At 39.2% G+C, this 13,034-nt stretch overlaps 1 protein-coding gene across 1 annotated transcript in view; it reads right to left on the bottom strand.

Moving 5' to 3' along the window:
* BTBD9 (BTB domain containing 9) overlaps positions 1 to 13,034 on the bottom strand; it is a 131,873-nt gene that overhangs the window by 117,809 nt on the left and 1,030 nt on the right. The window contains exons 2-3 of the mRNA XM_059835012.1: positions 1,798 to 2,008; positions 358 to 721 (exon numbers count right to left, since the gene is read on the bottom strand). Coding sequence (XP_059690995.1) covers positions 358 to 721; positions 1,798 to 2,008 — 575 coding nt within the window. The remainder of the gene's footprint in view (positions 1 to 357; positions 722 to 1,797; positions 2,009 to 13,034) is intronic.

Genomic DNA, 13,034 nt, shown 5'->3' with positions numbered 1-13,034 from the left:
ATATCCCCTGGGCTGCATTCAGAAGCTAAATTATATTATTTCAAGAACAGATGAAAAAAGACAAATTAAGATCAGATTGCTTGCTCCCACCCTTTAGAATATTCCATCAGATTTACTATATTTAGCTATACTGACTGGTCAAAATTAAATACCTAAAAAATTCAGAACAGATCACCAGGATTTTCAGTTCAGCTTGGCTTGAACATTTCCAACTGTCACAGTTTCACTAGTATAAAATGATATCTGTTAACTAACATATAAACTTGTATTTGGTGCCCCCATTAGTATTTTATCATGAAGTTGTATACAGACTAAAATTAATATTCCTGCGAAAAAAAGTGCAAACAAAAGATATACCTTAGAAAGTGACAGGAAGCCTTCACTGGAGAGCACCTCTTGGGCATTTCTATCCATGAACATACAGCACATACAAGTTAATTTCGGAAGGGAATAAAGACTGGCAACGTCAAATGTCATACAGACATTCTGAATATTAAGTATTGTGCAAAGATATTCAGATGTGGAATCCTCCAGTTCTGGGAACCCGTATTTATGTGCTAGGCTTAGGAAGTCTAGGAGAACCTCCTCTTTCTCATCTCGTAGTGTGGCACGACCAGTGTAAATATATTTCAACAGCATGGTAAATGCTTCTGCAGTGGTGTCCTGAAGAGGAATTTCTGCTTCAGGCTGAGATTCTCTCATTCCACCATACAATAATGCTCTACAAGGAAGATAAAATTTGAGAAATTTATATCCTGATAAAAACTAGGCATAAAATAGAAAGAGAAAGCAATAAATTACAACAAGGGGAACACAAAGGTGATATGGTTTAAGAATCTACAAAAGAAAAACCCTTATACTTGGCATTTTAAGTGCAGCTCTGCTCTGAAAGCAGCTGCACAAGAATAATATTCTAATGCATCATGTTTTTATCCTACACAACAATTGCTCCATCTCCACTTTGAACAACAGCTTGTGAAGCAGAAATTCAGATACGATTCTCGTACCTTTTCTTTTAATATAGTGCTATCAGTGAGAAAGAAAAAAATGAAAAATTTTCAGAAAGCAAGTGAAACAAATAGTTCACCACTATAACAGCAGTGGCAGATCAGCAAATCTTGGGATTCTTGATCCTTTATTCCTTGCTCTAAACCCAGCACATGGCAACTTCGATGAAATCAAGAAACTTGAGAAAAATCAAAGTACTCACAATTTTTTTTAAAAATATGATAGTCAATTTGAACACAATTTGCATTCACACTTTAGTTATTAGCTTACCCCTCTGACAAAATTAACTGGAAGAGGATTATCAGGAAGTTCTATTAATTACATTTAGAGTGAAAAATGCTCAGCTCTTTAAAAAGCTGGATTAATAATATTCCTAGTTTTAAAATATATATTCTAACCTGTATCAGTGAGACCTCTTTAAATACACAATTCCAGCACATCAAAATTAAATTTTCTAACTGATTATATTCCATAGAAGCACACCATCCATACTCCGAGAAATCAAAACAATTTTATAGCAGAACTTTTGTGTTCTGAAGTTATCTTTCTCTTGAATTTGTGAAACTACCTTCAAAATCCAATTTAATGAAGGTCAAAAGAATAACATCATGACATGGTATTTATCTTTTTATATTTGGACACAACGATTTGATATGCTGGGAAACATTCACACAGAAAAGGTCACACTCAAGGGACAGATGATTACACCCTGAAAAGTTCATAGAGAAACAATGTTTATCTTATCTGCATGAAAATTTCCTGTGAGCCTGACAAAAAGCTATACTTCACCTGAAATAATGGCACCTAGCAGCCAGGATCACTCTGTGTGCCGGAAAACGTTTCTTTTCCACAATAAAGGTAACGTCACTATATTCTTCCCCATTCATTAGAGCACCAATATGCTCTGACAGAATGTGAACGTGGTCAATCTCACCCACAGCTGTGTAAGGACGAAGTGGATGGCTGTTACTCATCTTGGAGGAATGGTGATATTGGTAGCCTTAAGGGAAAAAGAAAACAACCAGTATTATAAAGGGCACAAATATTAAAAAATGGCAAAGATCAACCCATGATTACAAAAAAAGCAACTAGTCTAAGTTACCATATATTACAAGAAAAATGAAACCAAGAGATTTTCTACTAAAGTTCATTTACAACAAGACTCAATGCAGTTTGCATCAATAATTCCAGCCCACAGAGAGTATTTCAGAGAATTCTGTCGCCTTGTTGTTCTGTCAATCCATTTACTTAAAATAAAGCTTCCAACAACAGGAATTAAAAATTAAACAATTTTAAAGTTACCATTAGAAAGCAATTTTACCCGAATTAAAATGCACCTAAATTATAAAGAAATAAATAATTTGACCAATTAAACATTGTCTTAACTCCCAAGTCTCTACTAAAATCAGCGTTTTTGCAGGATTCCAATCAATGTTCCAGAACTGGGAGAAAATAAACAATCTGGATAGCTTTTAATAAATAACAGACAAAGTCTGTCAAAGAGCAAAGCTTTACAATGTACAATACAATTTTCTTACCCTTTACACTCAGTTTTCTTGAAGCCTTCTTGTTCCCTCATATATGTAAGAAGATAAACCCCCTAATACCTCTTAGTCATGAAAGTAGGAGACTGTCCATTAATGTACAATATAGATTACTGCATTAGTCATATCTTCTATGGAATTATTTTGTTACTTCTTAATTCACAGAGGTTTTAGTTTTGTTGGTTTTGGTTTATTTCAGCAACAGAGGCTTTCCATAGTCTCAAGTGGCAAGGGCATACACAGGAGAATTTAGGTCTTAAATCAGCTTCTATTGTTATATATCGGTTTACTTTTAAATATAAAGACGTTGGCTGTTTCAGTTAATAAGCATCCATATTTTCAGAGACACCTTCTGTGCTCCAATGACTAGCCATTTTTCAAAACGGGCACATACTTAGTGCTGAAGAAAGATGGTGTACCACAAGAAGCAGGAAAACGATGAGGCCATACACTGCACACAGCTAACACATTAATTTTTTCAGGTGAAATATTCATGACATTAATGCACTTTTAAGCTATATTTTAAAAGTATTATGACAAAATATGCACTTCTGTAACACCTGGAAACCCTTAACCCAAAATCAAGATACTGTAGAAACATGATCCCAAAGAACTTTAAACTAAACCAGAAAAAGTGATAGAAATAGAAAACAAGATTTGAGAAAAATACAGCATACTAAACTAATAATACGGATCACAGCACAAATGGGAACAAACCCCCACCTTTCCTCAGGCTGTCTCTGCTACTTGAATTAGGAGCTATGTGCCCATGTAGCCATTACACATGTGGAACCAGCAATGCTGGCCGAGATACTGGAGGCAGCCTAACCATGGGAACACAGAATACTGTACAGTCATTCTTCTATCCTGACACGAGAGTAAATTAATTTTTACAGTTTTTCATAATAACAAACTGTTTCTTCCATTTACACTGGTTAATTTACAATTAGCAAAGACAACTCTGCACTGAACAGATTTATGGAACATACACTTCCAGTAACATTTACTTTGTAACAAGCAAGATTAACTTAACTCACATCAGTCCAGTTGCATCTCTATTTATACCAGCAATAATATTTATCACAACATAATTATTTGAGAGTTTATAGACAATATAGTTAAATTGAAATGCCCTCAAAATATAAAACCTTTTATTACACCAAAGGAACAAACCAAAGGATGTATTCGTTACTCAGCTGCAAATCTCAAGCCTCGGATACTCCTTCAAGACCTGTACCTTACAAGCCTATAATTGCTGTCTCGTTGATCTTCATTCACAACAGTCAGGCAACCCACCTACTTGCAAGTTACATGCACGTTATCAAGCAACTCTGTACTACTGCTCTTCTGCTAGTTCTGATTTTGATTAATTAGGGAAGTTCATTTATGATACTTCATACATGTACAAGTACACGCACATTTCGGTGTTAAAATCTATTTTTAATTACATTTTTTCTACATTTTACTTCATTTCCTTCATCCACTCTTATCTCTGAAAAATAAGAACAGGTACTGTCTGCATAAAACTGAGAGACTGTCAAAGCGGTAAAGATAAGGGAATGCCATCAGCTGCACGCTAACAACTTTGCTTCCAGTAGCCGTGGATGTTGTCATGTGCCAAGGGCGAAAAGTTTGTTACCGAAAATCGTAACCAAGAAAACTCTCCAAACTACATGATGGTTTAGAAAGCCGACATTGGGTTTATTGCAGCGCTGGGTGCATGGGGGATTTTTCCTCCTAGCATGCACACCCAATTGAAATCATGACAAGTATTTAAACAGTTAACAAAGTTAGTTACACCTACTGCTCCCAGCCCTTAGCTAACTATTGGTTAGTATCCTTCTTACTTCATCTTAAAGATACAGTTCTCTTAATTCACTGTGCATGCCCAGAGAGTAGGGGGCTTTTCTAGCTAGGAGGTGTGGGTTTTAACATTATAATGAGGTAGGTCAGCCTTAGGACACCCATTTGGGGCATTTCACTGACTTTGGTGCTTGGTATGTAGACAATACCAAGTCTCAAGGTTGTATATCAGTCATTGTCAGGAGACCCAGAAGCTCCTCCAAGGTGCTATATCTCATTATACATTTTATCTCAAGGTAAACAACATCAACATAACCCAATACAGCCAGTCACCACAGCCAGCCCGTTTCCAGGAAAACTAATGCATATTTCAGTTTATGTGATGCAGTATCTTCTTAACTTATCTGTACACAGTTTGCACAAAAGGGGTCTGTTCTTTGTACGCTAACTAAATTGTTTAAGTCTTTGGTATCAATCCCCCCTTTGGAAGTAGTTAGATTTTCTTACTACTTCCATGTATTTTTCTCAATGGCTCTCTTAGTACAACTTATGCAGATTCCTATAATAACTACAATTATGACTACATAAATTATTATCCACGCTGTGACTCCTTCAAGCTTGACAGCTGTGTAGGCGGTGAGTAAAATCTGGAGAGGTCCTTTCCACTTCTCCTTCGATGGTTCGCCTGACCATCTCCTCAGATACACCCAGTCTCCAGGTTGGTATTGATGCACAGGCACGTCCAGGGATAGCGATGCGCTCGCAGTGACGTACCTGTGGAGAGAGGACAGAACCTTTCCTAGAGAGATAACTTATTCTTTCAGGTAATGTTTTCCTGCTATTTCAGGATTAACTCCTGCTTCTGTCACCTGACAAGGTTTACCATATGTGATTTAAAAAGGACTAACCTTTTCCTTAGTTCTAGGCTGGATGCATATTCGTAGCAAAGCTAAAGGTAAAACATCCAGCCACTTTATCTGAGCCTCTTGGCAAATTTTACTTATTTGTCTTTTTAGGCTTTGATTAATTCTTTCTACTTTCCCACTTGATTGAGGTCTCCATGGAGCATGGAGATCCCATTTTACCCCTAATGCTTTAGCTAAACTTTGAACAGCTTCTGCTACGAAGTGTGGACCCCTATCCAAAGATAGTCCTATGGGTACGCCAAATCTCAGTATTATTTCCTTAAATAACATTTTTGCTACTTCTTTTGCCTTGCTGGTGCGACAAGGGAAAGCTTCCGGCCAGACTGAAAAAGTATCTATCATTACTAAAAGATACCAGTATCCATTTTGCCGCGGTAATTTGGAAAAGTCTATTTGCCAATATTCTCCTGGACTGTTTCCTCTCTTTGTTACCCCTGGTAAAGGTCTTTGGGGTAAGTGAGGATTGTTATTCCAGCATAATTCACGTTTCTTCACTATGCTTTTTGACTATTACAGTCATTCGTACACTTAGCACTTGTGTTTTCAATGCTTCCACCATTGTCTCAATTCCCCAGTGAGTTTCTTCATGTTGTCTATTAGCCAATTCACGCATAATTTCCTGTGTAACTCTTACTTGATGTGAAGGAGTCACCCACCACCCTTCTTGGTTTATTCACCTTCAGTAGATTAGCCAATTGGTTGTCTTTTGCTGTATAGTGTGGACTCTTAGGTCCCAACCTCTGGACCCTTTCCAGCAAAACTAGCAATATTTGACCTTCAGCTGCTTCTTTTGCAGCTTTATCTACCATACAGTTTCCTATATGCACTGGGCTATTTCCAAATTTTTGCACCTTGCAATGCATAATTGCCACGAATCGAGGTAGATTAATTGCTCTTAGCAGGGCTATGAATTCTGCTTTCTGGGCCGAAGCGTTGGATGGCAAAGCCTTTGTCTCAGTTACTTCCTTAATGGTTCCCACTGTGTAACCTGCTTTCCGTGTTCCGTTCCGCATAAAACTGCTACCGTCTATGAACAGGTCCCAGTCCACATTCTCTATAGGCATGTCTTTCAGGTCTACTCTGCTGGAATACATCTGTTCCATCATTTGCAAACAGTCATGAGTTAATTCTTCTCCACCAAGATCAATAGTTAGAAAGGTCACTGGATTCAGGATCGTGGTTACTTTCAGCTTCACATTGTCTTGTTCCAAAAGAATGGCTTGATATTTCAGCATCCAGCTTGGTGACAACCAGTGTCCTCCTTTTTCTTCTAGCACTGCTGTTAACTGCATGGGGCAAAAATACAGTTAGCTTTTGCCCGAACGTCAATTTTCAGGCCTCTTGGATCAGTAGTACTGTAGCCGCCACTGCTCGGAGACATGCTGGCCATCCTTTGCTAACATTGCCTAATTGTTTTGAAAAATACTCTGCCAGCCCCAAAAAGTTTAGGAGGTCTATTGTCTTTTGTATGGAATCCTCCCTGTTACTTGCTGTTAGCAGTATGTCATCTATGTACTGCAGCAAGGTGATATTTCACAGAATCACTAAGGTTGGAAAAGACCTGTAAGATCATCAAGTCCAACCATTAACAAAAAAAACAAACCACCACACAGCACCATGCCCATCAAGCCACGTCCCACAATGCCACGTCCACACGTTCCTTGAATACCTCCAGGGAGGGTGACTCCACTACCTCCCTGGGCAGTCTATTCCACTGTGTTACCACTCTCTCAGTAAAGAAATTCTTCCTAATATCCAGTCTGAATCTCCCCTGGCGCAACTTGAGGCCATTTCCTCTTGTCCTGTCACTCGTCACTTGGGAGAAGAGGCCAACACCCACCTCTCTGCAACCCCCTTTCAGGTAGTTGTAGAGAGCGATAAGGTCTCGCCTCAGCCTCCTCTTCTCCAGACTGAACAACCCCAGTTCCCCCAGCCACTCCTCATAAGGCTTGTGTTCCAGACCCCTCACAGGCTTCGTCGCCCTTCTCTGGACACGCTCCAGCACCTCAATGTCCTTCTTGTAGTGAGGGGCCCAAAACTGAACACAGTATTCGAGGTGCGGCCTCACCAGCGCTGAGTACAGGGGCATGATCACTTCCCTCTTCCTGCTGGCCACGCTATTTCTGATACAGGCCAGGATGCCGTTGGCCTTCTTGGCCACCTGGGCACCTATGCATCTTTTGCCAGTCTTCTAATTCTTTGGCTAATTGATTTCCAAAGATTGTAGGGCTATTCTTAAATCCTTGTGGTAATACTGTCCAGCACAACTGAGTTTTTCTACCAGTCTTAGGGCTTTCCCACTCGAAAGCAAACAGTTCCTGACTCCCAGTGGCTAGCGGAAGGCAAAAGAACGCATCTTTCAGATCCAATACAGTAAACCATTTGTCTGTTTCCTTCAGGGTGGTCAAGAGAATATGCAGGTTTGTCACTATCGGGTGGACGTCCTGCACAATTTGATTTATAGCCCTTAAGTCCTGAACCAATCTATATTCTTCTGAATGCGGCTTTTTAATTGGCAAGATCAGGGTGTTGTATTCTGAGTGGCATTCTTTTAATAACCCAAAATTTACAAAATTGTTCTATTAATGGTTCTAATCCTTTTCTTGCTTCTAATTTAACTGGGTACTGTTTCCGTCCTACCAGTCTGGCATCTGGTTTCAACTGGATGATTACCGGTTCTGCTGCTCAAGATCGTCCTGGTGTTCCTGAAGTCCATACAAGAGGTGTTACAGCATTTTCAACTTCTTCTGGTATCTCCTGTAACTTGGCTTCCTTCTGTAACATAAAAACTTGGGCATCCAAAGCTTTATTTTCAAGAATATGGATTTGGGTTTTCCCTTTCTCAAAAGTAATTTGTGTATTCCAATTACTTAACATATCTCATCCTAGTAGCGCCATAGGGCAATCTGGAATATAGAGAAATGGATGGGTTAACAACCTTTTCCAAATTCCAAACTTCAAAGGCTGGAAAAACGGTTGATTTTCTTTCTGCCTTGTGGCACCAATAATTGACGTGCTTTGATTACTCAAATTACCCTTAGCATGTATTCAATGCTGAATAAGTAGCCCCCATATCTACTAAAAATTTTACTTTCTCATTCCCCAACTTACTATAACTAGGGGTTCTGTTGGGAAGGGTTCAGATTCTTCCCCCGGTCTTCCTCAATCTGAATCTAACATCATCATGTTAACAGCCTGCCTCAGCATTTACTCAAGGCCCTGCCAACTTAACTGTGGACACTCCGTTTTCCAGTGTCCTTTCTGCTCCACCGGGAAACCTTCTCCCCGACCAGCTCTGATAGCCCTGTCATCTGACACCACCAGTTTTCTGGGCTACGGCTGCTGCCAGTCTCTTACTATCTTTAAGCTTCTTGTTTCTCTGGTTTTCTTCTTTCCTTGTAAGACACTAAATTGTCTAAGTTAACTTGCAGATCCTTCCAATCCAGATCCTGATTTTCAACTATAGTTTCCATAACGTTTGCTACCCGTTTGGGGTCCTCCCTGTATATGCCTGCTATCTCCTTCCAAGACTTTAAATATGATACCAAAACCACCACTTTTACCCAAACTGGTTCGTCTGGTCCTACCGCTTGCCTGAGAGGGGCTTGTATGTTCTGAGCATTTCCCCTCCTATTCCTACCCGCTACCAGACTGAAACCTTCTTCCACATCAGAGCTATCCGAATCACTATTCCTTTGTTCCCTTTTCCTTCCGCTCGCCCCCCTTTCAACCTGCGCTGCTATATCCTTCTCATTTCTCCTTGCCCCATTATCCCTTCTTGGTGCAACCAACATCTCAACGTCCTCCTCTTCTTACCATTTTTCTTTATATTTGTTGCATTGCCTGCCGATGCTACATGCTGAACAACAATGCTTAGGCACTTTCTTATTTTCTGCCTCTAGTACCAATACACCACTTTCACTTACAATCAAGCCACATTCCTTACATATATCGTAATTATTCCATAATGCAAAGAATAAATTCACATACAGCATCTCATCCCATTTTCCTTTGCGTCTACAAAACAACATTAATTGAAACACGGTATTGTATTTTATACTTCTGTTCTTAGGCCATTTCTCCTGATCGTCCAGAGTATACAATAGCCACCAATAATTGCAATAATCTACCAACTTTTTCCGAGTGAGGGGGTCACCCCCAAAATTGCTCCAATGTTTTAATAAACAACCCAAGGGAAAGCACTTAAAAATTCCAATAAATACATCCCATTCTGATATTTAAAATCCACTAAACCACATTTCTTTCTGATTTCCCAGTCATTCCTTGAGAGAGAAAAATAAAAACAAATCTACATATGGAATCTCATAATCCCATTTACCAGTTCTTCTACAAAACAACATCAATTGCCGAATAGTATTATAGGTTAAAGATTCATTTTCAGGCCTTCTTTTTTTTTTCTTCTCCATCTTCCAATCGATATTGCGGCTACCATTGATTACAGTATCTTTTCAATTTATCCTTAGTCATGGGGATTCCCTCCAAATTTATTTCAGTATTTCAGGATGCATCCTAGAGGGGAACAAGTGAGTGTTTCCTGAGAAGCAGTTAAGCCCATCTTGGTACTGAAAATCAAACCAGTGTTTCCACACTTATTTTTAATATTGCGTACGCTCAATAAACCAGAAACCAGACCAGAGTGTGGAAACAAAATCATCCCTAACGCGTTACCCCTTAGTGCCTTATATAGGGTGAAATATTCCTTGATGTGCAACTTTCTCAGTGAAACCTTACACAAGGTAAATATTTCCCAGGAGTTTACTGCTTCTTAAGAAATTCCTCCTTCAGTCGACTGTCCAGCTCCCATTATGCAAAGTTTCAAAGTTACCACGTGTACCCAAACCAAACCAAAATCCAGACTCCAGGCTTCCCCATAGTAGCGTACATATTAGACAATAGTGCACTTCCAATACCTATAGCTTAACAACACGTACTTAATTCAGATACGACTTACTTGTAAGCAACTAATACCAATAGTTATAACCAATGTCGTTAATCTCCCAGGTAGCTGTCGCGGAAACTCACACGACCAGGGAATTGGAGGGCCTCCCCGAAAATACTCCAGTACGCGCTGGAGTCCTCACAATTCCTCTGGTCTGTCAAGATTCTGGAGAGCAGGTCCCATCTGGGTCACCAAATTCTGTTACCAAAAAAACATAACCAAGAAAACTCTCCAAACCACATGATGGTTTAGAAAGCCGACATTGGGTTTATTGCAGCGCTGGGTGCATGGGAGATTTTTCCTCCTAGCATGCACACCCAATTGAAATCATGACAAGTATTTAAACAGTTAACAAAGTTACTTACACCTACTGCTCCCAGCCCTTAGCTAACTATTGGTTAGTATCCTTCTTACTTCATCTTAAAGATACAGTTCTCTTTTAATTCACTGTGCATGCCCAGAGAGTAGGGGGCTTATTTGGGTTGGGGGCTTTTCTAGCTAGGAGGTGTGGGTTTTAACATTATAATGAGGTAGGTCAGCCTTAGGACACCCATTTGGGGCATTTCACTGACTTTGCTGTTGGTATGTAGACAATACCAAGTCTCAAGGTTGTATATCAGTCATTGTCAGGAGACCCAGAAGCTCCTCCAAGGTGCTACATCTCATTATACTGTTTATCTCAAGGTAAACAACATCAACATAACCCAATACAGCCAGTCACCACAGCCAGCCCGTTTCCAGGAAAACCAACACATATTCAGTTTATGTGATGCAGTATCTTCTTAACTTATCTGTACACAGTTTGCACAAAAGGGGTCTGTTCTTTGTATGCTAACTAAATTGTTTAAGTCTTTGGTATCAAGTTCAAGGGAAAATTGTTTCCATTTCAGGTTAAATAAACAAAATCAAAAGTACCTTCCCTCTCAAGCATATATAAACCTCTCTCTAAACAAGAATCAGTGTATAGAAGAGGGCAAAGTCTAACAAGCTGATGATGCCAGTCCTTATGAACATCAAGACCCTGGAACTACAGCAAGCGATGGAAGTAGGAATTTAGAAATCCCTGTGTGAAAGCTGCAAGACAAATTTGTTTCGATGTACAATGCTCTCCAAATTACTGGTACAATGTACTATTCTAAATCGCCAGTTTCGAACAAGAACATGCTGATCACGGGGAATACAGGACTCAAATGATGGCTAAAGCCTCTGGCTGAGGAGCCTTTCAGATGCTTGAATGACACGAAGTGTTGGAAACTGGCAACTTTATGAAAACCATGTACGTGCCTTCTGTGGGTAACACTAGTATATTGAAGAAGTACTCAAACTCATTTATTTGTTTACTACTATGCATTTCCAAAGCAAGTTTCATCTTTATTGTGGATTTTCCATATAAAGCAGCCCAGCGAGAGCAGTCCCGCCTTCAAAATACAGAACCAACTAATGCATGACTTCAGATCTTCCCAGGCTGGATTAATGGTACAAATTCAATCAACCCTTGAAGTGATCTGCCCATTTCTTGTTTGAGGAAGTAAAGAGTAATACACTGCTTTAATTGTGTCAAGTTGTTATGAGCTCACAACTTCCCCATATAGTTAAACCTACACTTTTCTAGTTGCAACTGAGAGTATTATTTATGATTTAAAAAGATGGATGCTGCTGGGAGCTTGGCAAAACCCTTCCTGAAGATCCCTCTGGCATCTTCTGTCATGAAACAATGTCACCCCTTTCAGAGAATACAGGTGTTTACTCTTCCTGGCAGTCAAAGAAGAACATTTAACCAACTTCAGAACAAAAGGCCAAGCCATTTACAAGCCTCTTGCCAGCACCATAACCTATTTCCAGGAGGTATTCAGAGCTAATTAACTGCTTCAGGAGTCAGCTGCTGCAGCTTTGTTCGTGCCACAGAAATAAACAAAACAAAACAGTCTTCTCAGTGAGTTTGAAGCACAACTAAAACTGCAACAATCTCAAAAGGCATCTGTCAGGTTACGAGGCCTACAAATCACTTCTGTCCAAGACCCCACCGGAAGACACGCTTATTGGTACAACAGTAAGCATGTGAAAAACACAGCCTAGTTCTTATTACATAAGGCAATATGCAATACTACACAGTATGTGTCATGTCTAGAAAAACAACAAAACGCCCACAGTTTTCAGCTTGCTGTACTTCTTTTTAGTAAGTAGTCTGTAACATGCTATGACATATAAAAATGTGATCTAGAAAATGCAGCAACAACAGCAAAACCCCTGCGACATCTTTACTAAACAACTCTCAAACCAGAGCTGCAATAAAGACTGGTACAAAGTCACTTCCTGCCCCCCCCTCACCTGGACTATCACTAGAAGTGCTCTGACAGGCAGTGCTATTTCAATGAAACATGGAAAAGTTTTTATACCAAGCACAGAAAAAGGAATTTAAGAAACTGTTCATGAATAATTTGGAAATTTTTTTATATAAAATAAGTGAAAAATGTTTACATAACTGATAACCCTATTGAAACTTTAGAAATAAATGCAAGTAAACAGACTATTGCTAGAATTAAAAATTTTATGAAGTCTGGATTATAAACACCGAGCAACTAATCTCATACCCTTGAAACACTTAATTCCTTCATCATCCAGTTTGTACCTATAGAGATAATACAGATTCTGTCAGAATTACACAAAGGGAATTTTCTTAAATATCATTCTCTTAAACTGCTATTTTATCTAGAAATAGGAATTGGTTATCAATTAATTGGAAAGGATTTGAGTAGTATATAAATTTTTTGTAATTCATTATTTCATAAAATA

Source organism: Gavia stellata, chromosome 2 (genome assembly GCF_030936135.1).
Source record: "Gavia stellata isolate bGavSte3 chromosome 2, bGavSte3.hap2, whole genome shotgun sequence".
Classification (NCBI taxonomy): Eukaryota; Metazoa; Chordata; class Aves; order Gaviiformes; family Gaviidae; genus Gavia; species Gavia stellata.
Note: the sequence above shows the minus strand (reverse complement) of the source record. Positions and strands in the feature narration are given on the sequence as shown.